The sequence below is a fragment of the Hippocampus zosterae genome, chromosome 17 (assembly GCF_025434085.1).
Source record: "Hippocampus zosterae strain Florida chromosome 17, ASM2543408v3, whole genome shotgun sequence".
Taxonomy (NCBI): Eukaryota; Metazoa; Chordata; class Actinopteri; order Syngnathiformes; family Syngnathidae; genus Hippocampus; species Hippocampus zosterae.
Window position 1 is genome coordinate 7,018,568 of NC_067467.1, and position 27,842 is coordinate 7,046,409.

General features: G+C 44.3%; 1 protein-coding gene and 1 long non-coding RNA gene across 7 annotated transcripts in view; one reads left to right on the top strand and one right to left on the bottom strand.

Annotated features, from left to right (window-relative positions):
• The window catches only part of adgrl1a (adhesion G protein-coupled receptor L1a), a 220,946-nt gene that overhangs the window by 42,738 nt on the left and 150,366 nt on the right, over positions 1 to 27,842 (bottom strand). For all 6 annotated transcript variants that reach the window (XM_052048907.1, XM_052048908.1, XM_052048906.1 and 3 more), the window contains 2 exons: positions 10,347 to 10,560; positions 6,865 to 6,974 (listed from right to left, as the gene is read on the bottom strand). In XM_052048907.1, coding sequence (XP_051904867.1) covers positions 6,865 to 6,974; positions 10,347 to 10,560 — 324 coding nt within the window. The remainder of the gene's footprint in view (positions 1 to 6,864; positions 6,975 to 10,346; positions 10,561 to 27,842) is intronic.
• LOC127589710 (uncharacterized) lies at positions 2,523 to 3,269 on the top strand. The gene is made up of 3 exons (XR_007959477.1): positions 2,523 to 2,671; positions 2,752 to 2,874; positions 2,947 to 3,269. It is a non-coding gene; the product is annotated as an uncharacterized LOC127589710 (long non-coding RNA).

Sequence of the window (27,842 nt, forward strand, 5' to 3'; positions counted from 1 at the left end):
GTGGCAGGCTGATTGGACGCTCTAAATTGTCCCTAGGTGTGAGTGTGAGTGCGAATGTTTGTTCGTTTCTGTGTGCCCTGCGATTGGCTGGCAACCGATTCAGGGTGTCCCCCGCCTGCTGCCCGAAGAGAGCTGGGATAGGCTCCAGCACCCCCCGCGACCCTAGTGAGGATCAAGCGGCTCGGAAGAATGAATGAATAAATTTATTCTTGCTGTAAAAAATAAATAAATCCCAAAACGGTTGTTTTTTGGGGGCGGCGGGGGGTTGGAACAGATTGCAGGCATTTCCATTCATTTCAATGGGTAAAAATGACTCTTTTCATGACGAGCAATACTTCTCCCCAAATCCTGCCACCCCAAACTCGTATGTATTTTGTCGCTTTCAAAATTCATCCTCATGCGGGCCAGAATGAACCATACAGCGGGCCAGTTTCGGCCCACATGGCCATATATTTTCACACCGATGCCAAGACGCTATTTTCAATTTCGAGCAATTTTTTGGGCCGCAACCAACATAACGGCTGCAAATCTGAATATAACAGTTGGACACGGTGTAGCCGAGTGGCGAGCCACCAATTTTTAAAGCCTGTTTTGACACTTTTAAAACCGCGGCGAACTGGATGCATATTAACAAGATAAATCACAGCTGGTGAAATAGCAGGGGGGCCTAATGGCTCGGGCTCAGCCGCTACCGATAGCCCCACCAGAGAGTGAGGGGTGTGGGGGGGGGGGGCTATGGGGAATCGATAATGATGAAGTGCCGTGCTCCGGGTCAGGAGGGAGGACAGGTGGCGACCTCTCGTGAGGTAGATTTACTTTGACTTTGTGTATGTGTGTGTTAATGGCGCAGCAGTATCAACACACCAATTGATCGGTGATGTCTTAATGGGAGGCACAAGCTTTTACAGTAGTGTCGAAGCATAGTGAAACTGAGACGCCCGTGGACAAAAGTCCTGGGACACCTGTACAATGGCCAAGCTTTGCAACTATGCCAGCTGCTATCGTGTTTGGTGTGGTTATGGTTTCGGTCTTTCACATAATCCAAACATTGCCTTTTTAGGCCGCACTGACAAACCCAGACGTAGTCTTGGATAGAACATGTTCTCTCCACTTTCTATGTTTCATGGAGGTTTGGCAAAAGGTAGTTTCTGACTTAGCAGGGCATTTTTGAATGCCCTCGGTGGCTGCTCTTGGTAAATCGACACAGATCCAAATTTGGTGGCTAATTGGTGTTACGTTTCGGACAAGCCGAATTAAGGTTGGACCCCAAAGTGTAGACATCACCAAGGTCTCCGTTGTAAAAATGTGTTTTTAATACAAAAATCGCCACGACTGAGAGATAACATAAAGCGCTGGTCAAAAGTGCTTGCACAAAAGTCAAGGGAGGAAAATAAGAACCGCGAAGACAAACAAAAACAATGCATCAAAATACACGCAAACGAAAGCCAAATCACAAAATAAAATCCAATACTTACAAAACCATTGGTTCCGAGAGTTCAAAAGCGAAACACGCCGAGATCTGTAGCAAGAATAGTCTATGAGCAAGGAAACAGCAAGGCATAAACAATATTCCGACAACCAGAAGACAGATTGCGGGTGCTTAAATACACAGTTCCGTAATTGACAGATCGGCAGCAGGTGTGCAGCCAGCAAGTCCGCTCAGTCTGCCACCTGCTGGCCAGGCCCAGAACAGGAACATGACAAATGGCAGTGATTCCGAAACACTTCCAATCGTGTGCATTTGAGGTCAAGCATGGACTTGTTGCAGCAGAATCATCCTGTTGCAGAAACAAACTTGAATATGACTAAAATTAATTTTTTTTCAAGTCTATGGTTTTATACATGTAAATCAAACACCTAAACTAATTTCCTTCGATAGAGAATTAAAGTGTCTCTCTCTCTCTATCTATCTATCTATCTATCTATCTATCTATCTATCTATCTATCTATCTATCTATCTATCTATCTATCTATCTATCTATATATATATATATATATATATAAATTAAACACTCTGATTAGAAAATAATGACAGGTTTAAACATCTAATAGAATGTCATTAATTGAAACAGACGATTCAACAAATGCATAATTAACCTTAATAACTGAACACAATCAAATAGCTTGTGTTACGTTACGTATGTCATGAATAACAATGCTGTTTAATGAAAAAAAAAAAGAATGTTTTCCAAATAATTAAAGCGTCATGAAATCAATATGATCCATCAGTCATGAAACAAACGAACGCTTTCAGTTTCGCTACCGATGTAAATGATTCCGCGTGCTAATTATTGAACTGCTTTTACATTTATCCCATCCGTCTGTTTATTTGTCAAACGCACTGCGCACTCGTTTGCTGGCGTGCTTTAAGAAACATTTTTCGGTGAACGAGTGTTTTCAGTAATTGGGCTGACACAGCTGCTGTTGTCAAGGCGATTCCATGTGAGCTAAACAAGCATCTCCTGTCAGAAGTGTGCGTGTGTGTGTGTGTGTCATTTCCTGCTGTCACTTCCATGTTTCAGGTGACTGGTGGCACCTCAGCGACATGACTCACGCAAACAAAGCGGGAACCTCGTTGGATGTAAACACGGCACGTGAGGCGAGGGGCCACCTGACGCCAGCTGTAAAGAAGCCTGCGAGGACGTCGCGGGGGCCGAGCGTTTGCCAGACGGTGAGTGAACGATGGGGGCATTACCGGAGCGATTAGAAGCAGCAAATTCAATTAATCTTGACAAATCTCTGCTGAGGCAGAACGGAAAGGAGCGACTCGCCGCCCCTCCCTCGCGCTGGTAATTAAAAGTGGCCAAGTTGAGTGGCGTGTGACCGACTTGAAGTGTTTGGGATGAACGGCCCGGAATGCGCAAGTCGGCTCGGGTTTGTTTTTTTTGGTTTTTTTGCTACGGCAGTTAGAGGACGGGAGTAATTGACTCTTCTTTCTCATTCCAGACAGACTTCTCATCACGGAGGGATCAGCTTCCAATTTTCTAAGCTGCGCCGTTCTTCAGAATCAATCGAGAAAGTTTGCCCCCCCCCCCCAACCCACTGACAAACCCCGAACGCAAGGAGCAAAAAAATGCAAGTCAGCAGCTATTTAATTATCCGCTTGATTGCTTTACGGCAATAGAACAAGCAGCCAGCGGGAAGAGGACAAGGTGAACATGCACAAAGACGAGAAGCCGAGTACAACAAAGCGAGGCGCGTTTCCGTGACCTCTTTGGAAGGATCCAGCTTGCATCCGACCGCGCAGCTTAAAAAAGAAAAATCATATTAGAGGCAAGGATTAAGCTGATTTCATCTGATAACAGTATAAATTAAATCTGTAAGCGGAAACGAAAGGGCCCACGTATCCCCTTTTTTATGGCGAATCCTCAAAACGATCATCGGAATTTGATGTCACGAGATATCCACGTTGATTGATTGATTGGGATGAGCCCTTAAATTTGTCCAAAAGGGCTTCTTCCCATTGGGCCTCACTAGTAGCTTTTCAAAATAAGAGCTGTAATTTTGAGAATTAGCTCAAAATGGCTGCTTCAAACTAAAATGGCCGACTTGTTCAATTTCTAGCATGGGTCAATAAAAGGTTTTGTTTTGTTTTTTGTGCCTCCTGTTGTGATAGGATGTGTCTACTGAAACTTCTGTTGATCGGTGAAATTACTGTCTTGGGCCAATTTTTGTTCCAAACTTTCCAAAAACGCTCGAAATAATCATCCATAATCATCCATTATACCTTTCGCGCCATGCTCCGCCCACATTAGAAAAGGGTGGAGATGTACAGTTCTCCATCTGACTAGGATCCCTGCTTCTGATTGGGGCGCATTTAATCGAATTCACCAACAGGAGTCTATCAAACGACCAGACCTGAAAATTGCCCAAATATATACTTTGAAACAAAATGGCCACCTTTCTGTTCAATTTGATCGATCACTAAAATTGCCTTCCACTACACCATGATGCTCTTCAGTCAAATTGGAGATTGAATGAACACACAGCCCGAAAACTGACAGCCAAATGATCTCGTCACGAACAACAAATTCCAGTTCATCGTGGTTTTATTAATTTTTAAAAAATACTTAATCCAATTCTCCAGCTGTCTTAAGCGTACCCAAACAACAGCAAAGCCAGCCAATCCGGGTGGGAAACGATCATAGACCCGACTTTTCTCACGTTATATGTTACGTAACATCACAGGAGAACCGCGCGAGGGGCGGAGGAGGACACTGGAGAGGAACACTCGCCGAGGACATTTACACTTCCCAGGCATGAAAAGGCAACCAGAAAAATGTCTTCTACTTTATCATTCTCTCACAAGGTAAACTGAAGAGTGCGAAAGCAGTGAGCAGAGGAAGGGGGGCAGGCATTAAGAGAAGCACTTGGAATTCCCTGAGTTTCTTTGAGTCTCGCTGGAATGCTTTTCACCTGGAAAGAAGAAACAGAAGAGACAGCAGAGGAGGGAGGGTCTGAATGGAAGAATGATGGAGCGGGGGGTGGGGGGCGGGTGGATTTGAGGAGCTCAGAGGGCAGACGGATGATAAACAGGGAAGGGGAGCGGTAATGAAATAGAGCCGAGACCTGTGAGTGAGGTGATGAGGAAGAAGTAGAAGAGAGCCAAGCAGGTTAGCGGCGTCATCCTCATGCTTCACTGGCACCTGAGGTGGGGGGGGAGAAAGACAACCCCCCCGCTCCCCCAAAGAAAACCCGCTCCCGATTCCCAAGACACCCCTCACTTTAACACCACTTGCACCCACACCACTGGGCCGAGGGCTCCTCCCCCTGCAGTCAGGTGATCCTGCATAGTGGAGGAATCGGTGAGTGGAGTAACACTTACGAATGTGTTCTCGTGAGCATATTTTTCACACGAGTGAGGCTTCACGCCAAGCCTGTACAGTCAAACCTCTTTTCAACGTACCCCGTTTACGGCGTTTTCCTGCATCTTCACATTTCAAAGTCCTGATTTCACATTTTCCAATTGCCCTTTCAGGGACAGCGGTCACTGCAGTGGACAGCCTATCATGTTGTCAGGTTACAGGTTATCATTATTGGTGCATGACTCAACACAAAACAGTAAAAAATGGTTGCAAGGAACCGTGGGAAGCTAATTGTCGCCGCGACCTTGCTTATGAACAAAAGGTACAGCGCCGGATTTCCCTCTGTTGCTTAGCAACACTACTGATCAACTCGTATGTTGTTGTACTTCCGGAAATTGTCTCTCACTTTCAAAAGGGAGTCTCCCAGACAAAACTCAGCTGAGACTATGAAATGGCAAAATCAATCATTTCGACAATCGTCTGTAATGGCAACAAAATCATGGCACTTTTTGAGGCCAATAGATCGTAAACGGCTTTTTACATGTTCATGTTTTGACATTTATAAATGTTCATACTGTATTGTACATCGCAGTTGGTGGCCATTTTATTGGAAATGGTTACAAGGAACTACAACTATAGTGTACAGATTCATTATGTCCCCCAAAGGTACGTTGTAATGAGGTTCGACTGTATATCCTTTGCCTATCTGTGCAAAAAATAAAATAGGGGGTCCACGGATGTGTGTGAGGCACTGTCATGGCGACCATAAGTAATGGCGTCTTTGCGCTCCTGTCCTGCTGAGGCGTGTGCACGCAGCGCGCACGCCCTTCCAGTTCTTGTTTTGATTGGAAAATTAGCACAAGAGCACAGCAGTACGGTGACGTTTAAAGTACGCTTACAATGGCATGACAGAGGATTTGAAGACAAAAATCGAGCGGTGGAACAAAAGATAAGGTTAAAACCGTTTATTTTTTCCTCTTGATGTATGCTCCACATTGAAGAAAATAGCACTAAACTCTGAAATAGTGCCAGAAATTGTTCTTTTAATGCAGATGCCAATTTCAATATTTAGAGGAATACAATTCTGATAACCGATTAATTGGTCGATTAATTTTAATCGAATGAAGACATTTTTTGGTCCCTTAACACTTTCCATATTGAAGATATAAATTACAGGCAGTATATTTGACTATTTTACAATATTTTGTCCTATTTGTTCAACTTAATAATCAGCTGATATTTTTGCAGATTTTTTTGGGGGGGGTGGGAAATGTTTGAATGTCATTATCTTTCTCTGATGTTGTAATGCGTTAACGTGTAATTAAAAAAAAAACATTTGGCCAAAAAAAAAAAAAGCCAATATCGGCAGAATACATCGGCCAGCTGATTAATCAGTCAGCCCGACTCTTCACGCCATCTGCTGGATGTCATGGTGCTTAGTTTGGAGGTCAATTCAAAATGCGAAGCACTTTTCAGAATGTAGAAGAAGAGAGTCAGCAAAAGGCAACAAAACATTTTGTCATATCATATCAGATACGTTGTACGAATAATTTGTCACTTCATATGTTAATGTATACAGAAAGCAAAAACAAAACAAAAAAGTCAGATTAAGGAATTGTATTGGAATTGGGCAGTGGGTTGGACTTGAAACGTAACTCCAGCCTAAAGAAGAATAATGTGACGACATCAACACCTGTTTCATGACCTTGACTTCATGTAACGGTTACAAACGGGCTTGCGGAACCAATATAGATCATAATTTGAGGTTCTATTGTACCTTAGAATTTTAAAAAAACATTTCACTTTAGAGGAAAGACCACTATTACTGGGAAAGTCAATGGGAGTGCAGGGGCCCTCAAATGAGTCAGAAACATGTTTTAGAGTGCCTGTTTGTGGATCGTGTGCGCAATCCACAGAAATGGCCCCGTGTGCGTGTCTGAGCGTCATGAGGACTTTGAAGGGTTGACGCGAGAGCGGCAAGGGTGGGATACTCAAGCGGGATGCTCGTGGAAACATTTGAGGAGGAGGGGGAAGTAGGGTGGAAAGGGAGTGTACTCACTGTAGGGGACGCACTCGTACTGTATCTCCAAGTACTTGTAGGTCCCGGGGCAGGGGTCAGGGAACACGTCGGACCCGGCGACCACCACGCATTGAGTGCGGTTGTTACACCTAGACGGTAGAAGAGAGGATATCATACATTTTGTCATAATAAATCCATACATCCATCCATCCATTTTATCTTATCCTCACAAGGGGGCGTGCTGGAGCCTATCCCAGTTTTCTTTTTGACAGTAGGCGGGGGACACCCTGAACTGGATGCCAGCCAATCCCAGGGCACACATAAACGAACATCCATTCGCGCTCACACTCACACCGAGGGAAAATGTTACAATGACCTGCCATGCACGTTTTGGTCAATGTGGGAGGAAACCGGACTACCCGGAGTAAAGCCACGCAGGCACGGGGAGAACATGCAAACTCCACACAGGAAGGCCGGAGCTCGAATCGAACCCTGCAGCTCTGCACTCTGACAGGCTAACCAGCCGACCACTGGGCCACCATATTTTTTATATGTATATACCGTATTGGCCCGAATATAAGACGGCCCTGATTATAAGACGACCCCCTCTTTCTCAAGACTCAAGTTTGAAAAAAGACTTTTTGAACACCAAATTAATTTTTATACAGAAAATAACTACAGTACATCTGAAACAAATGATTAGAACAATATATTTGAGCGAAAAAGCAAGTTATTTTGCCTCATTCCAATCTTAACATCTGAGCATTTAAATATGTAAACTAAAGTGCAATGAGGAGGGGGGGGGGGGGGACATCTTCCGAGCCGCTTGATCCTCACTAGGGTCGCGGGGGTGCTGGAGCCTATCCCAGCTGTCTTCGGGCAGTAGGCGGGAGACACCCTGAATCGGTTGCCAGCCAATCGCAGGGCACACAGAAACGAACAACCATTCGCACTCACACTCACACCTAGGGACAATTTAGAGTGTTCAATCAGCCTGCTACGCATGTTTTTGGAATGTGTGAGGAAACCGGAGCACCCGGAGAAAACCCACGCAGGCCCAGGGAGAACATGCAAACTCCACACAGGGAGGCCGGAGCTGGAATCGAACCCGGTACCTCTTAAAATGCAATCACATTCGTAAATAAATGGCTTCTGGTTTTTGAAATGTAAATTACATCATAACTTCTCCTCAACTGCCGTTTAACCTGACTGATCTTCGACTCACTTTTCTCCAGATTGTCGCTACGTTTCTCCATTTTCTGTTATTTCTTCTATTAGTTTCTTCTCTTTTCTTTCTTTACGCAATTTTTTATTTTTCTTCTTCATGCTCTCGCTATTTTTATTTTTATTCTTCGCGACGGGTTCACTTTGGCCTGGGGAGTGAAGTTCAGCATTGGCTTCAATGATATCTGGCGCCATCTAGCTTTGTGATTAGGTATAATGTCTAGACCCCGAATATAAGATGACCCCCACTTTTTTCAATGCAAAAAACACCGTCTTATATTCGGGCCAATATGGTACAGGGTGGCCCACTTAAAAGTAGCCCGGATTTTTTTTTAAATTAAAATATTTTTTTAATTTTTTTCAAAACATGTATTTAATTACGTGAATGTTACAAGTGACCCAAGTCTTTCCAAAACCTGTTTTTATTACTTACAGGTTACAAGAGATGCTGGAAGTGTCCCCCATTGACATCTATACATTTTTGAGCACGGCACAGGATGTTGGCTGATACTAACTGCAGCTCTGCTAAGGTGATGCTTCGGATAGTGTTGGTGATGTTCTGTTTGAGTTCGTTCAGGGTATGAGGATTATTTGCGTACACCTTTTCTTTTAAATTCCCCCATAGATAAAAATCGCATGAGGTCAGGTCCGGAGACCGTGGTGGCCATAACCCCTTGTCACACGTCCCACATGTCACTGGCATCCATTCATGAAGTCTTTACGGAAGAGCGAACTGTGAGCAAGGGGTTATGGCCACCACGGTCTCCGGACCTGACCTCATGCGATTTTTATCTATGGGGGAATTTAAAAGAAAAGGTGTACGCAAATAATCCTCATACCCTGAACGAACTCAAACAGAACATCACCAACACTATCCGAAGCATCACCTTAGCAGAGCTGCAGTCAGTATCAGCCAACATCCTGTGCCGTGCTCAAAAATGTATAGCTGTCAATGGGGGACACTTCCAGCATCTCTTGTAACCTGTAAGTAATAAAAACAGGTTTTGGAAAGACTTGGGTCACTTGTAACATTCACGTAATTAAATACATGTTTTGAAAAAAATTAAAAAAATATTTTAATTTAAAAAAAAATCCGGGCTACTTTTAAGTGGGCCACCCTGTATATAAAATATGCTTTTCATGTACTTCAAATAATTTTAATAATATTCATCTTTGTATGATTGCTAGAACCGCACCTGGATTGAAGACACAAATTCTGGCAGTTGAAAGGAGTCTGAAAAGATGAAAGGAACACGAGGAGGGAAGGAAGCACTTTCACACTAGACTACATCATGTGACAGCTGCACCCGAGGAGAAGAAGGATGCTCTGACGTCAGAGCCTCCCTCTCGTGGGGCATCGTGAGTGGGAGCAATTAGAGGTGAGAGAACATGGAAGGACGAAGGCAAACACTCCTCGACGCATGTGGAAGTGGGGGGGGGGGGGGGGGGGGTGGAAAACCATTCGCATGCACACCACACCTCGGTTGAAAACAGAGCGCCGCATGCCTTCTCACGAAACACACTCACACGCACACATAATCCCATGTTGGAGCATTTCTTCCTCATTGTCTCTGAAACCTCTGGTGCATTCACACCATCTCGCTGTCATGTTTAGCGCTTTTTCTCCTTTTCTTTGCCCACTCATTTCTCTCCTCCGAGCTCTTACTTTCACACACCCTCAAGCCCTGCCGCCTCTATTACATGCGTGACGCATAGCCGGGAGAGGGTTTGCATTGATCTGAGCCCAGCTCAGAGGAAGCAGATGCTAAGCGAGAAGCCCCTACAAAGGCACTTGAAACAATAAAAACATATATGGACACATTCCTCACGAGACACGCTCACATTGTTTTTTTTTTTTTTTGCACAAGGACGCTGACTTGAGCGATCCACTCACAGGGGAATCAAAGCGGCTCAAAGCAGACAACTGATATGCTAGGTCAGTTCTCGCCATTTTTTTTTTACACCAAGAACCACCAGAGAAAAAAATGAAAGACTTCAATGTATCACCATTATGCACGGCATTAAAATACAGTAGAGCGGTAGGCATAAGGGTTCATCTAAAATTAGCTAACATTTTAAGCATATTAGCTTTTCCTTCCAAACCAACCTAAATATTAGAAAAAGTTTGATGCCGTGCAGTCGCACATCACCGCAAACGACCACAAATATATTTTTTCATCGTATTATTGTTAGTTAAGACAATGTTTTCTTATACAGCTCTTGTCAATTGAAAGTGAAGGTGAAGGTGTACCCAATGAAAAGGCCTGCGAGGGTGTATGAACGCCGTGCAGACGGACCTTTGTGACATGATCTTGACGGCGTCGGGCAGGTAGCACTGCACGTTCTCCATCTGGAAGGGGTCGGCATCGCAGATCTTATCATCCGTGCGCCCGTAGTTGGCCGTCTCGATCATGATGACGTCGCTCCCTGGGCAGCGCAGCTCGATGGGGTAGCCTTCGCATGCCAGCTCTCGTCGCATCAAGCCAAAGGGCATCATCGACCGGCTCAGCGCTGGGTGGAGGAGAGTAAAAATTATTGATAAATCGACAGACCTTGATTCTCTTAAAGGAAACGCTTTACAACCGGACCACGCTGGAAATATGAGGTGAGGTGTCCGCCCTGGTTTTTATCCCCATGGAACACATTAAGGAGCTCCTTAAGTATTGAGAAGTGAAAATAGATGAGCATAGGGAAAAGACTTTCCAGATTTCTATTTTCCACGAAGCTTGTTGCAGCTAAGCTATCCCAGCTGACTTCGACCCTGGACTTGGTCACCAGCCAGTTCTAAGGCACACACATCCTTCATCCATTTTCTATCACACACTTGTTCTCAATCGTGAGCTGCCGATGCCAGCGGACTAATGGCAGCATTTTATGAGCACAATGTTGGATGGCACGGTGACGTGATGTTCGCAAGCTGAGAGTGGAAAGCTCTCCATTTCACATAAAGCGATATCATGTTGGTGGGGTGCGGCTCCGAGGGTGGCAACCGCTGGCGACGATGTGACCATTCCCATCAGTATGTTAATCGCCTCTCATATAGTTTAACTGATTGTACGTGGCAAAAAAATAACAACCTCATACGAGTAACTTATGAGGGGGGGGGGGGGTAAGACTCGGTCATGAAAAAGCCATGCTGGCGACGTATTTGCTTTCACACTGTGCACGTGCGTTAGTGAACTGGGACCGTTTCTTTGACGAGAGGCGCAACAAGACTTCCAGCACAAAACAATGTGCATCTGCGACCTTAACGTAGACAAGGGCTATAGAAATTGGATCAACAGCTTTGCAAGGCTTCGTAGTGGCCAGTATTAATATGACAGTTTCTTCTAGGATGTGCGCACAAAACTGGCACTCAGCCTGTGACTGCAAGTTGGCATACGAGACGCTCGCGATACAAGCTGTGAGAGTATTAAATATGAAGAAACTCCTACATTCGGGGCTCATAGCGGGGGGCGGCTCGTGTCGGAAACGCAGGCAAGAAGATGTGAAAAATCAAATTGTCGGTCTACACTTTTGTTTCTGGCGTGTGAGTGTGTGTGTGTGTTTGCTTGTTGCTGTTTGATATGCGCGGTGGTCAGCCAGCAAGTGAGGGGCTTCAGTGTGGAGCCCGCAGGGACCGGGGACCACGCGGGGTTAATCGGCGAGCCAGGTTGAGAGGCATGAACAAGGGCTACGGAGAGATGCTTGGAGAGTTAGTTTTTGTCTCTCCAGCACTCTCCTGCACTGTGCACCTTGACACTGCGCTGCCTCTCTTGGTTGAGGACAAAAAATAAAATAATAATAATTTTAAAAAATACAGAATTAGGCTGGGTTTACACCCCATGGATTTTTTTTGCACTCATGTGGCACAGTTGGCACATGTGCCAACAGGCTAGCCTTTTCCAAATGTGGCAAAAAAAATAAAAAATCTGCTACATATCGGAAATGTGTCAATGCACAGATCGGATATATCCTGTCAATGCCAGCTTGAGGTCACAGACATACACTGACTGACCGGTTATGCATTCACATCCATGTCTGCTCAAACAACACAAACATGTTCAAAAACACCCGTTTTAAATATTATTGAAAGAAAAAAATCATTTTTCTTTCAATAATAATTACATTTTTTTCTTTATTATGTACTAGCTGGTTCGCCGCCCTCTGGGCGGCTCATCAGCTAGTTCCTGCGGAAGGCTGGTAAGGTGGTGGTTCGCCGCCCTCCGGGCGGCTCATCAGCTAGTTCCTGCGGAAGACTGGTAAGGTGGGCCTTCGGCCCACAAAAGTGTTGTTGCTTGGTTCAACTTTTTGTTCATCTTCATTGCTTATCGCGAAAATAAAGAGATGTTTAGCTCTACTAAATAACTAAATTTCATTGCAATGCTTGTGGGTAGACAACATTTTTTCGCTAAGATGCCCGCGCGATCGTAGTGAGCTACTGCCTGAGCGGCGCAGTGGCGGCGCGGTTAAGTAGGTACGTTTTGAAAAGGGACAGACGGAAGGACAGACCGCGTGCGGGATGACGCGCAATATATATATATATAGAAGATAGATAGATTATTTTTTTTTTTTCTTCGTTTAAACGTGAAAATCTTGGTAAGTAAATCTAATAGGCAAAATTAAAATAGATAATAGAACAGTTAGCTCTAAATAAGCAAATTTATTCCACTCCGTCTGGATCAATGGTAAATGGTTATCAATATGACCATATGGCCATTATAAACATACTTCCAAAAATAATATTTCATTTAACATTTGAATGATCACCAGTAATAAGCACCAAGTCAAAGTAAACCTCCGGGTGTGCTCATGTGATTAAATGACATATTAAAGTGTACAAAGGGGAGCGGACAGTCAGCTGACATGCTAACGCAACTCATATGTGCAGGGTCATCGCGTCGATTAGCTTTAAATTTTAGAATCTCCAAACTGCTTACGGGAAAGCCTCACATGACTTGTCGTGAAGTGCAACTAATTGTCCAACTGTTTCTGGAATCTTTATGCGAGCCAAAGGGTGGTTAGCTAGCCAAGCGCTAACTTTGCGGCTAATACCGTTGTTCACTGACGATTCAAATCAATTTCGCAAGGCTTCGCAAATAATCAACAGTCACACCTTTTGCTTTTCATTTCATAGAGAAAGAAATCAGTAATCTCTAAGTCCACTGCTCATTGAAGGGCAGCCAGCATTTGTTCTCTGGAGCCCGCCTGCCAGCGTGAGCGGGCCGAGACGCTGTCCGTGGTTCTGAACTCACAAAACTTCTTGGAAATGGAGTCCTCTGTGAGCGGGCGCGCCGTCGGAGGACTGTTAAACGGGTCGGCGCGCCGCTGACAAAAGTGTTGCGGAGGAGCAGACGGCTCTGACGGCGCGTCAAGTCGATGCTCTGCATGCTGGCAGTGCTCAAATTTCGCAGCGAGGACCACTTTTACATCTCCGCAACCTGAGTCAGCCTCTCAGTAGGAAGGTGGCCTCAGCCCATCGTCCATTCCAGGAAGTGGTCCAAATATTTTGTGACTGCACGTCAGATTTGTACAAAGTATTTTTTACTTTTACTCCCTGCATTTGAAAACACTGCCATAATATTTGTTTGAGGACATTTGCCCCAAAAATGTTCTATGCTGTCTTGTTCCAACCTCTGGCGTTCCAAAATGAGCTTTTGAATCTGAATAAACCCATGCAAGTAAGGTGAGTGTTTTCAGTTTTTTTATAATTCGCTAAATTCGCATTTAGCTAGCATAGCTATGGAAACACATTGTTTTGATTTTTGTGTTCTTCTCAGCAGAGTCAGGATGCAGGATAATAAAATCAGGAAAATGTTTCATGTGAAGAGAACTACTGTGTTTTATAATTTATACTTTTGTGTTTTCAGGTTTTTAGGAACATTTCAGTGTCTGTACTTTTTAACTTAAGGACATGAATCAGCCCTGCGACTTTCACCAGAGTATACTGGATATTTTTTTTTAACAGGTATCTCGTTAGCCTTATAGCATCGATGCCTAACTCAAATTTGAACGTTTTTGGAAAATAAGGAAAACAAAAAAAACACACAATTGGACTTGGGCATTTATACTATTAGACTAACAACCTGTGCTTAAGTAAGAGTGTGAGTACTTTTGCCACCTTTGATTACAGTGGCACAGTGCTCATTTGGGTCAATGTCGACGTGAGTCACTCGCCCGCCCCGCGCCCCTGCCATGTGCTCTTCAGCCGTGTGCTTCATGATTCACTGCCAATTGACTTGCTCGTGTTTCTAAATGCCACCAATTGATGCGGCGGGGGGGGGGGGTTGAGTTGAGTTGAGTTGTGTAACTAACTCCCATCTGGGCTGAATGAATCGCACGCGCGCACACACACATACATGCTTTGTATCTTTTCTGCCTCGCCAGCATGCAGCGCCAAATCACAAAGACCTAGATGCAAAAACGCATACTAATTAAAGCCGCAGAGATGCAAACAGCAGGCGAGGCAAAAAAAAAAACAACAACACATATGCGAATTTTAAAAAAAAGAAAAAAAAAAGAAAGTGCAAACGCCTTGTGACGCACACACACAAACACATACACACACGGTAGAGGTGTAAGGTTACATTGCATGGCGGCGTCTAACAGCAGGATCACAAAGCCTGGTGATGTCAGTGTGTGGCCTTGTTCCCTTAACTAGCCTGTGGTGGAAGTACACCACAGCTGGACAATGATTACAAGCTCACACTGAGGAAGTTAATGGATGGGAGGCAGGAGGTGGAGGGGGGGGGGGGGGTCTGAGTCAGTCCACTCGCAACAACAACAACCCTAACCTCACACACACTGAGGGTGGTTCAGTGCAGGAAAGAAAGAAAATAAGCAACAAGAAATACACCTGATACTGTGTATGCTACACCTTTGGCGAATGATGTTTGTGCCGTGTGAGAGAAAGTACAACCAAGCAGTTGTTACGCATGGATGTCGGGAAACCGATTTGCTAGTGAACTACTTGAAGGTAGAATTTGCAGTGAAAAATGGAAAAAAAAAACAACCCCCCCCCCCACACACACAAAAAACCGACTTCCTCTAACACTTTGGTCCACATATGTTAAAACCGTCTAAAACCGGTAACATTTCGTTTTATGAATAAGTGACGCTAGCAGCCTTGGCGTCCCTTTGTACACGCGCGTTTAGCGAGCTGGGAGCGTTTCTTTGGACGTTGAGTGAGTGAAGTGAGCCGATATTCAAAACTTGCTAGCGGCTTTAATTACACTTTTTTTCCACTTCATTGATTCTTTTGAAAGCTCTGAAATGCACTATTTAATGTAAGCCATTCCACTTCATCACATCATACTTATTATATTGACGCTTGCATTTTTGCACGTTTTCGATTCATTTTTGTTTCTCTGCACTGCACTCAATTAGCATCCAAAATGCAAGTCGCACACTGAGAACTTTGTTCAGGCCAAGGGGCAGTTTTGTTTCTGGGTCAGGAAAAGGCTGTTTGGTAAAATAAATAAATTATCTTCAAAAAATTCCTGTGCTGTTTTTAATTGATAGCGGGTCGTTTCATTACCGCCGCATATGCTTATCTTCTCGTGTTTGTGTAATTAATTTCGGCTTAATATCAGCGTGCCTGCATGGTGCCCGTCTATCATCTGCGGCTCGCCCGTTTCGACGCCAAAGTGTTTACTTTGTCACACACCAAGGCGGCGCTCCAATCGCATACAGAATGGGAAGAATGAAGACAAATCCACTTCCTGGTTCAGGGAATTTGTCATTAGCGCAGCCGCTAGTGGGCCACAACATTAGGGACACCTGCCTCATCTAATGAGATCCGATCCAAAACACTGTCGCTGAGCTGCATACAGTATTTATTATTGTGGCTGTGGTTTGCAAAATTAGATTGTACAGGAAGCCGTTTTGAATATTGTGGTGTTGATTATTGCTCTGAAATGATTTTGGGGGGGTGTGGGGGCGGGGTCATCATGACTGAAGACCCATGACAGTAGTTCCTCCAATTGACACTAAATTGGGTGGACAAGTCTATCATGAGAGGCCACAAGAAAAAGTCTCACGGGTCCATTCCTGAAATTAAACAGGAAGTCAGCCATTTTGGTCTGAGGCAGCCATTTTGGGCAACATCCAGGCTTGGTACTTCGCCAGACTGCAACTGGGGAATTCGCCCAGATGAGGCTCGATTGGAAGCAGGCAAAATTAACAAGATCTTTTTTTTTTTGCTTATGGCATCTAATGCAGGAAAATCGCCGACCGTGAAAAAGAGGGTGCGACAGCCATTTCATCGCTCCTCTGAGCTTCAGTTCTCATTTTTAGTATGGGCTCTTTTTTGAGTCGTCAAGGGTGCACAATTTGGAATTTCTTTTGTTGCAGTCTGCTTGCAGTGGGGCCGAGTTGGAGAAGGGAGAATAAAGCTGTGTGTGGCAGTTAGTGTTTCTTCTGTAATACGCACTACTGCCTCCTACAGGACTGGAGTGGAATAGTCTCATTTACCAAGTCATGATTATTCTATGAAACGAATTAGTAATACCCAAAATGTGGCTCCTCTAGAGGTAAACAAAAAAAACATCCCATATACAATTTAGGTGCATTTAAAATTTAATATATAACAACGATCTGTTTTAACGTTCAACTATATATGACTAGTTATTTTTTTTTTAAACAATCATTATGTAAGTACATTTCCCATATTTAATCATAGCGTGAATATTTATACATCGCATAGTGCTACGGTGTTTAACATTGAATCTACTTTTTAGTGATAAAACCACTGCCTCGTTTTTCAGGTGCTACTTGGTTTAAAAATTTGGATTACCATTGAAAAAGACATTTCCAGTGCCGGAGGTGATTCGGGGCTGTTGCATTGGATCTCAATAGATAGTGCAGGTAAGTGTATTAAAAGATTACAGTCGGCATTACACTTGAACGATGTCTGCTAACCACGTTAAGTCATTCACTGTTGAAACTCCCAAAGTTTGGATTGCAGGGGAAGATTTTTTTGCGCCAACATCAGCACATGGGGATGTACTTTGCATGAGCTTTTGAATAGTGTGGAACTTCACTGATGTGTGCACGGCTGTGCGTGTGTGTGTGTGCGTGTGCGTGTGTGTGTGTGTCTGCCTGTATGAGGAAGCAAAAGAAAGTGGGTGTATGCGGCCAGATGGCTAGAGGCCGAGCTGGAGAGGAGCTGAGCTGAGATGAGATGAGCAGGGGGATGAGCTTGGACCAGCCATGAGCTACGATTGTCCTTCACTGCGCGGGAATCCATTACGCAGTCAGGGTCGCCGCAGCCAGAAATACAAAACACACACATGCATGCGCACACATTCGGCATTGAGTCATGCATGTCACAAGAACCAGGTGACGAAGGGTCGTCCTCAGCCGGAGCCATATGTGTGTATAGATGCATCTCATCCCCTCTGTGAGATGATGACTCATCCCCTGTGCCGGTGATTTTCAAAATGTGGTACGCTCTTCATTTCATTTTCATGTGCAATGCATTTCAATGGAATCATTACTTAAATCCATTTTGTGGTCAATATTAAAGCAAAATGTTAATCCTCAAACTGCGCCTAATGCTACAGTGGATTACGATAACATTAAGTATACTTTTTGGGAAGAAAAACATTTTTCTATGGGCACTTGGGTCTTTGTAACACATTCACAGCAAGCCGTTGTCAAAGTTCTCAAATATGCCAGCAATTTTAGAGGAATTTGCCTCATTTCTTAAAACCCACCAAATTTTTTGCTCTGTGACAGTCTAAACAGCAAACCTACCAAAAGAGGCTCTCGAGCTTGTTTCGAACGTATTTTCAAACACACCAGAAAGACAAATACCAAAAACTGAACACATCATGTTCAAACGTACTTGTCTGAACATATTTGCAAATCACCTCTTCTTGTTCAAAAAGTGATATACTGTACTAAAACTAAAATATTCATCATTGGCAGTAACAGGTTGGATATCAGTTGACGAACAGAAACGTCAACGGCAGCGAATGACTTTACAACGGACAAGATGGAGGTTCTTGGCGAATATTTTGAGGCGGTTCCGCTTCAATATCTCTCCGCTTTAAATAAATGAAACGGCTGATAAATTGGCGTCGGGGTTGAGAATGGCGCAAGCTAATTCTCGAATTCTATGCGCTGTTCTGCATGGGCAATGCGCGACTGGTGTTACTCCAGGGTGGCGGTCGCGCAGGGACGAAGGGCTCGCTTTCATAATGGAAGCTACAAATTAAGAGCGAGCGAGCGAGAGAGAGAGAGAGAGAGAGAGAGAGAGAGAGATGATTGGATTTGAATCATTATCCTCACACAGTAATTAAAGCCTGGGGGTGAATGGATGTTTGGACCGTCTGACAAGAACATTTTTTTTCTTTTTTTTCTTTAACTTCCCGCCTCTGGAGCGCGCTCTTTTCACTGTCTATTACGGCACCCGGCACCCGCCGCTCTTTTGTCGCGCCAGACTCAGCGCGGCCCGCCGATGATGACTCTTAGCCCTTAACGATGCTCAGTGCACAATGAGAGGAAGGATGAAAAGTTCCGTCTTCAATGAAAGGCTGCATTTATACAGCGGATCAAATAATATGCGTCCTAATATCTATTTACTTTTACCGGACATCTGAAACAACTTGCAGGCACACGCCACAAAGCCGTATAACCCGGCAACGCAAGTTTGTACATTGGACAACAACACAGAAGTAAACAATCCAAAAACAAATAGAAATACCCAATTGGCAAACTTTAACAATACTCCAAACCAAATCAGCCAATAAATTAAATTATGCTAGGTAAAGACACACCTAAGCTGTCATGACTGAATTATAAGGCACTGAATTCCAGTACAAAGTTTTTGGACTATCGAATGTGGGAATATTTTTCCCAGTCTGGATGAATTCCCCTTGACATTCCCAGAGAACTATTTCACATGCCGTGCAGAACTTTATCCCGCCGTATCCACGCGGAGCTGTCATTTTTTTTGACGTTTTCGAAGGCATAAGAGCTTTGGCTTTGGGATTTGCCCCCCCCCAAAAAAATTCCGACCAATTCTGACCGCGGCATGTTAGCTCTGACATTTCTGACAACCTGTACAGAATCTCCGAACATCTCTAGTAACACACATCAAGTCGGTAACTGTCCAGATGCAATAGTATCGTATTTTCCATGACCAAAAGGCGCACTTAAACGTCTCAAAATTTCTCCAAGATGGACGGGGGGGCGGCCTAATAATGCATTGTGTATGCACCGAGTTCCAAGATCTGCAAATGCTGTCATGCGACTCCGATGAGGGGTGCTGCTTATACAGAGGAAAGGCGGACGTAAAATTGAGATGGGTGGGCATGAAAGAGGACTCTAAAGGCACGCCCCCAGTCGGGGTGTGTATAATAAATAGTACCGTATTTTCTGGACTATAAGTCGCAGTTTTGGCTGGGGGTGCGATTTATACTCTGGAGCGATTTATGGGTGAAATTATTAACATGTTATTATATCATTTCACATTATTTTCACATTGAACCACAAGAGGCCGCTCTAGACCTGTGTTGATAAAACCACGATGAGTCTGACGTAAGCGACGTAGAAGAGGAAGCCCTGCATCTTCTACCTCTAGAGTTTGTGGAGTTGCTTTAAAGTGACACAGAGGATGAGGATTTCATTGGATTTAGTGATTTGGAGTGACATAGATGGTTTGGTGAACTGGTTAGCATGTTCGTTATCCGAGTTATCTGAATAACTCTTAATATGTTACTGGTTGTTTTCAATTTTATTTTAATTTTAAATTGCGTTTCAAGATGGGATGTATGTTCTTGGTGTTGGATTTTATCAAATAAATTTCCCCCCAAAATGCGACTTATAGTCCAGTGCGACTTATATACACGTTTTTTTTTTGTTCTTTATTATGCATTTTATGGTTGGTGCGACTTATACTCAGGAGCGACTTATAGTCCGGAAAATAGGGTAAGCGCAAGGCGCAAAAAAATCTCTCCAAAGTGGCATCATCTTAAAAAAAATAAAAAAATTAAAAAACAAGAGAATTTAACGAAATGGTACTTATAAGTAAAAATCACATCCTGTCTCCTTTAAGGGGTGTGGCCCAGTGAGTGATATCAAGAGATGCAGTTATGCAAATTAAGTCATAGCGTCTGCTCCTTGCAAGTGCTTTCATTCTGTATTTGTGTTTCGGATTGTTTATCTCAACTGAAAGAAAAAAATGAATCCAACTAATCATAGGCCGCTAACATAAACTTCATTCGTCTTGGCAAGTCAAGGAGCCACTGTAGTTTCCCTAGATGGCATAAGCGAGGAATTTTACAGGCGGCGTGTCTTCAACAGGACATCCAACTTGTGGAGCTCGCCGGCCAAATTGTGAGGCAGCCAGTTGGCTTTCTGAGCCCGTAACGTGACGAGCCGCTCTTAGCCCTCCTTGCCCGCTCCAGCAGTTATCTTTTTAATGCTGCTCATTAGCATTGCACTCAAGCATAGCGCCAAAGAACATTCACGCCAAAAGCAGTGCCGGGATGTTGAAAACGTCAGAGTCCCGCTTCCTCTTCTCTCCCCCCTTTTGTCTTTGGAGTGACCTCCACGCCGGCCAGGAAAACAACACATCTCGAAGTCATTGGGGGGGTGGGGGGGGCGATAGGGATCGCGACGCAGCCGAGAAGCGTCCCTGGCAATTCATCAGTTGAGCGTGCTCGGATCTTAAGCGCTCACTTAGTGCGCTAAGTTCGCCTAATGAGTGGCTGGAGCTCGGCCTGTCAACGGTGACGAGGCCGGGCGACCGCGGCCATCACTGTGACATCCGCGCATTCGCCTTCGAGCTGAAAGGGGCTGCCACATAATCAGACAAACCTAAACGCCTGGCATAACCGGGTGAGCTTCACAACATGGGCAAAAGTATTGGGACAGCAGGCTTTTGACGACGGGAAAATGCAAGAAAATAGGGAGTCGCCTTGCACTCTTTTTGGAAGAGTGGCAAATTTGGGAGTGACGTCAGTGGACATTTTTTGCCCGGTGTTTGACAAGGTGAAGGTCATGGTTCTTCGTCTTACGTATCGAGCCCAATCTGTTCAATCTGCAGCACAGTCAGGCACATAGTCATTCTTCCTGACAATTTCAAAAAGATTTCAAAGGAAGCAGCGACAGCTCTGACTGGAGTGACAGCTAAAACAGGCAGTCAGAAAGGTGAGAGATTTCCCTTTACAGGAAAACAACAATTCTGAAAGGGAAAAAAAAAGAAAACAAGATGAATGACATAACACGTAAAAACAAGGACTCCGGGCTCAACTTGAATTTATCCAAATGGTTGTTTGTCTGTGGGTCTTTCCTTCCTATTGGGGCGTTTCTATCCTAATAAAAAGATGTTTCATATTTTCTTAGAGTGAGTGAAATGCTCATTATAAAAATATTCCAGCAAAGATTGTGGTCTTCCAGCTAACAAAAAAAATTCAGGAGTAATTAATCTCACTTGGACCTTTAAATGAAGTCCCCCAAGGCAAATGTTCAGTTCCAAAGACAAATTTTAAATTGGCAAATTAATTTCACATTTTTACAAATTCACCTTCATTTGATTGAATGAAAGGACAGCATATCTAAACGTCAATGGAATTTGTGGTTTTCCTTTCATTTTTTTTCAGGGTGGGCCTTGCCTTATAAATACTTCAAACTTTTTTTGTGAACACATAGCTCAGATTGATTCAATTACAGAACATTGGCTGAGTAGAATGGGGGAAAAAAATCCAGCTTGTTCTCTTCGAGAATGTAAATGTTATTACAGAATGATTCTGCTGTTAGGTGCATGAGCTCTCCCAATACACATTCCAGACGGCATGTCACCTATCCGATATATTACAGGTATAAAGGAACAAATGTCAACATTTACTGCAGTTGTGCCCCTATACTTTCATCCACATCATCTATGAGCTATTAGCTTGGGCCCGAGCAGCCAGCTGAGACGAGATGAAAAGTGACCAGGCAGGGGAGTCACCAGCCAGCCGCCCCTTCTTCTCACCAGGGTTCAGAATGCACCAAAACAAAAAACAAAAAAAAACCCCAAACATTGACAATGATGGAGCGTGATCACAAGGTCCGCTTGTGTAATACAAAGCCAAATAAACTACATTACAGAGCAGTCCAGAGCATTAGATCAGTCATGGGAGAATTAAACAAGACCCCAGATGGAAAGGAAACACGCCCCCCGCCCCCACCCCCACACACCCGTATCAACTCTTATTTGCAATATTACCGTATTTTCACGACTATTCGACGCATCGTACTAATGGCCGCAGTCTCAGTAATGAGTGACATTTATGTATTTTACACATACACAGGACGCATCGTACGAATGGGCGCAGTTTTACAGTGGTAAAACATACGCCATCTTAAACATACGGCATGCATGCGCGCACTCTAACACGTTAGCTTGAAGCATACGGTAGCACGCCAAGACATACAGATAAGATAAAAACACGTTTTTAAAAAGGCAACGAAAGCAGAACTGAGTTTGGGTGTATTTTATTTAGCCATCGTACAATGTTCTCATGTTTTTCGATCAATCATCACCCAGAAATCAGTCAAAGTCCTCATCCTCTGTATCAGAAGCAGAGGACTGCACATCTCAGTTGTCATTGAATGCATGCTAGTGTGAGTTGCTACGCATTGCCGAGCGGAAAGAAGGAGTACCAACAGCAAAGTCAACATTTCTCTCGTGTGAAGCTTTCCCACATTTGAAAGTAAAGAACAGAGCGAAACATGGTGGCAGCCTGTGTGTGTGTGTAGAAAGAATTGAACAATTGTGCAAGTACCGTAATCCATCAAAAACGCCGCGTTCCCTCTCGTTGTTGCGTATTGTGGCGTAACTCGCCAAGCGCTGCCTCTCACTCTTTGTAAAGTTGTGTTTGCCACCGATCATCCATTGTTCCCATGCCGTTTGCAACTTTACTTTGAACGCCCGGTTGATGCCAATGTCCAGCGGTTGGAGTTCTTTAGTCAAGCCTCCGGGAATAACGGCAAGCTCAGAGTTCATTTGCTTGACTTTTTTTTCACCGCTGCTGTGAGATGGGGACGCATGCCAAAAGCATAACCGGTGGCTTTAAGTTTGAACTGAGCTTCGTAGGCATGTCTCTTTGTCAAATTTATTTTCAGGGGTTCTTAGAAACCAAAACCGGAGTTGTTTTACAACAATGCACATTGCCACACTCTATACAAGTGTTGGTACTGGCTTGAGGCGTCCACTTACACGCCCACCCTTCACCATTGGCGGACTAGCTTGTCTGTCCTCTCTCCCTCTCCATATATGTATATATACACGCCCACCCTTCCCTGATTGGCCGACTTCTTTCATGCCTGCCCACCGTCACTTCCGCCTTTTCTCTATATAAACAGCGTGTCGGCTGTCAGTCAGATTTTGGAACTCGGCGCATATAAAGGACGCTCCGCACCATAAGGCGTCCTGTCCATTTTGGAGAAAATTTAAGACTTTTAATGGCGCCTTATAGTCGTGAAAATACGGTACCAAAAAAACAGTCTCACGGGCAAACAGCCCAACAAAACTCATCCAGATTCGACCTCCACAACTCCCGCTTGTTGACAAACTTTGCTTTAGGGGGACCTAGCAGGCATGGCGGGGAGATTAAGACAGCCCTGAGCTGCCAACACACACACACACACACACACACACACTTAAGGAGCGAGGCGAGACGGGACGTGCTCATACTGTCAACGCGCTTCATCGCTAGCGCTGGTGCCTAATTATGGAATTAAAAAAAAAAAAAACAACAACTCCAGCAGGGGAGGTTAGAAGACATAGCCCCAAAATAAAAATCAGCCCGTCCAAGTGTGAGCTGCAACCGGTGTAAAATATTTTTCCCTGGGGGAGAGAGCAGCTGTGTGTTACAGGCCGCGAGCAACTTTGTTTGTGACGCACATCACACGAGCAGCCAGACATCTTGTGTCTCATCAGCGCAACACGTTGGCGTAAAAGGGAAGGTGGCGCAGGGAAGCAGTGGCAGGCCAGTCAGGTAACAGAATAAATAATAAAGCCTGGTTACATTTGGTGCTATACACCGGATAGATTTTTTTTTCTCCTACAGTCAAGTTGAGAGAGGAAAATAAAACCCAACAGCCTTAGCAACCTCCCTTTGGGATACAAAGCCCAGTGGGACTGAATCTGAAGGGTGGAGCCAGACACACTGCAGTGTGCATTGGTTCGCAGAGATTTGTAAAACCGCCTCCACTCCCCAATTCCCTCCCTGGAAAAACAACGACAACAAAAAAACCCTGTGGTTTTAAAAAGTCAAGATTTCTATAACCGCTTTTACTGTCTGTCATCGGTAATGAGCTGAGGGGAATTCTAAACAGGGCACAATATGATTGGCTGCTTGCAGAGTTGAGTAAACAGGTCGGCTCTTTCAATTGGGAACTGTCGCTGTTATTTTTATTTTTTTTTCCTCCTTCTTCGCGAGCTGAGAGGGGAGGTGCGAGCAGTTACGCATGGAGTAGGAGGGAGCAAGACAAACCCGGATGCCTTTTTCCTCTGTTGATTCATGTACCTTCTCTTAATTTAAAACAAAACAAAAAATGGTGTCAGTGTGTACTAGTTAGCCCCAAGGACAACATGGGTAGCCCACGGATCAAAACTAGCTCAACGGTCATGGGACACCAAAAACCGGACTTAAAAGTTGAAGGCATCGACTTCACGCTATTGCTTGCTTGTGTCAGCATTTATTTTATTTTTTGGTCACTCTTCAGCTAATTTGCGCGAATGGCACGTCATTCTCACAACCCAAAAAATACAAGCAGCGAGTTGAAAGTAACTTGGTGTAACGCTAAAAAAGTAGCATTTCTTCTCAACAAAAATACACACGTCAAAGTATAAATGATATGCTCAATTCAACTACCGTGACACGTACACTTCATGCCAAAAGTTCCTCGTGTAACGGAATCAATGGAGTTCGCTACTAGCCACCTCTACCCAAGAGAGTCGCGCTCGTGCCAAAGTCAAGAGTCGGGGCGGGGAAGAAGAGAAGCTAGCAGCCGAGAGGCAAAGTGTGGAGGCGAACGAGGGCGAGGATCCCTGTCAGAAAAATGCCCGCACATTCGGAAGAGTTGCAAATCGCATCCAGAGACCTGTTAGGGAAGATGAGTGTCAAAGCTTGGGCCTGCCGCCGCATTAGACACTTAATTAACCTCCTTAGACGCCAGGGCAAAGCTTTGACTGCGTGGACGCTGTGTGTATCGGAGTGCGTGCTAAATTTTGGCCTTGCGCAGTGGATGTCTCCGAGTTAGCCCATCCCCTTTTGCAATACGTACGAGTCTTGATTATACAGTAATTCCCGCGCTCCTGACCTCATATTTATGCTCATACCCATAAAACCCAATTAGCAATACAACGCGTGTCGAACGCTCCCATTTTTGGATGCCGTCCTACCTGGCCTCCTTTTGACCCCTTTTTTCTTCAGCTAAACCAAAATGCCTAATTAAATTGTACTCTCCAGAAAATACGTGACTACATTGACAGTGAACTGCCTCGCTCTGGCGATGCCCGGACAGTCTTTCAAGATTTACAACTCAGGCCTCATCCATGCAACATTTTCAGTTTCAACACAAATGGGCAAGCCCGGAGTTAACTCTCTCAATGACATTTTCAAAAAAGAGAACCGATCTCGTTCCAGACTATTTTCTGACGGATGTTTTATGACTATGTAAACACAGAAACTACCAATTGAAAGATTGGATTATGCATCACACACCTCGTTTTTTTAGTACTCAGCAGTACAACATAAGTTGTGTAAGTGTATTTTTGCCCAAATCACATATTTTGGATCAAAAAGGGCAGCTGTTTGTGAAAAGATGTAATTTATGCAAAGCAGTGATGTTTATTCCGAAATGTTTACTTACGCCTCAAACATCCAAAAAGTCCTTTTGTTCTAGAAAATATCATCAACATCAATGAAAATGTGCTTTCAATGGTAAAACATTGTGTTGAAAAATAATCACCAGTGGAACAATTTGACATTTGTCAAACTTGCATGCTAATTAGTAGTAGTAGTATTAGGTCGTGGGTGTGCACGGGCATGAGTGCCACGCTCGTGCGTGTCTGCATACATGCATGTACATTACGTCATTGCTTCTGCTTCTAAAATTTAAATCATCTAGGACCATATGTTTGCCTTTGGAATTGATAAAAACAAATAGGCCCAGATAAAAAGGGGAAAGTATAAACCCCTGAGCAGACACGATTGAGGAGAATGAGAGATACTATTTCCAGAGCCACTTTCAAGCAACTGCCTGAAACGTTGGCATGTCGAAAAACAATTGTGACGACCTTCCTATGATGTCAGAGCCAAAAGTAAGCGTGGCTACATCATAAGAGTTTTGCTGGAAGCACGCGTTCGCTTCAATGAAGAACTTTAGATTATAATCCGCAGCACAAATTTGGTGGAGTGAAAACATGGGATGGGGATGTATTCATGTGCCACGTACACACAATGTACCAAAAAAAACATGTTGTAATTGTCTTAACAGGTGCTTGCTGCTTTCTGACTCTGGACTCTGCACTTGTAAATAGAAGCCACCCTCGTCGGGGCTCTCTCCCCAGTTGTCATGGTAACAGAAGCCCAGTCACTTTGGGCCAATCAGTAATCGGGCCACTTGCACAAAACCGGGCCGGCCCCTTAAAACGGGCTGATTTCGTCAGGACAAGAAATAGGGTCTGCGTTGATATTTTGTCGAGTGCATATTATTAAAACCCCTCAAGAAAATTGAAAATAAATTGTGACAAACAATAGCATAACGTCTCTACACCGCTAGACCCAGAGAGCAAGGCGGCAGCTATCACACGACTGCACAAACGGCCCGGCAGCCTTTTTGTACGAGCTATGTTTGAAGGGTTTGAATCAAAGTGCCGAAGCTAACATACATCCCAAACACAAACAAACATCGAAAACACACAAACGCTGGCGCGCGCCGATACCGCAAGCACAGAAACAAAACAAAACAAACGCGGGACACGTGGGAAAGCTGAGTGTCATCTTCAAAAAAAGGACGGCTTGAAAAGAACGCGCCGCCATGCTGCCGCCGCCATGCTGCCGCCGCCTCACCTTTCCTCCCCCGACTCCCGATACATGTTCAAAGGCCGTCCATTAACCTTTCGCTCGCACAGGCACCCCCGTGTGATCCACCGCTCTCAGCCCGGGGCTTTGAAAACCCCCGCACGGAGCACGGGCACTCGTAGGTGAAGGCGAAAAAAAAATTAATAAAAATACGCACGATGGAGATACGACAAATGTGAGAGAGTTGCATTTTATAGCAAAGTGCCGTGAGGTGAGGTGAGGACTGGACGTGTTTTTGGAGTGAGGGCTGTCACATCGACATGCGGTCATAAGCAACGTGAGAAAAAAGAGAATGGATGACAAGTTGAAGAAGTGACAAGACCGCTGCCGCTGTTGTTAATAAGATGAGGAGGCATCGGGGGAGCTCGAGATAACAAATTTGGCAGCCTGAGGTGCCTCAAACATTGACAAGAGTCTGTCTGAACACAACAAACAAAATGCTACAGTGATCTTGAAACTAGTTTGTTTGCCAAATGCTGGCATTGATTTTTACAATTGAATGTTGGTTGATACGTCAACCTGAGGGCCATTGAATATTTGAAGAAAACGAGAAAGATAAAAATTAGCTTTGTAAAAAATAATGCGCTGCATCGAGTGAGTGATCACAACGATCACATTGTACATTTTGTGCTGTTGGCCAAGTGCGATCGAGCTTTCAAAAATGCTATCTAGTCTAGTGCGTGTAGGCGTGTAGTCTAGTATAGTCTGTCAACTCTTTCATTCCACAAG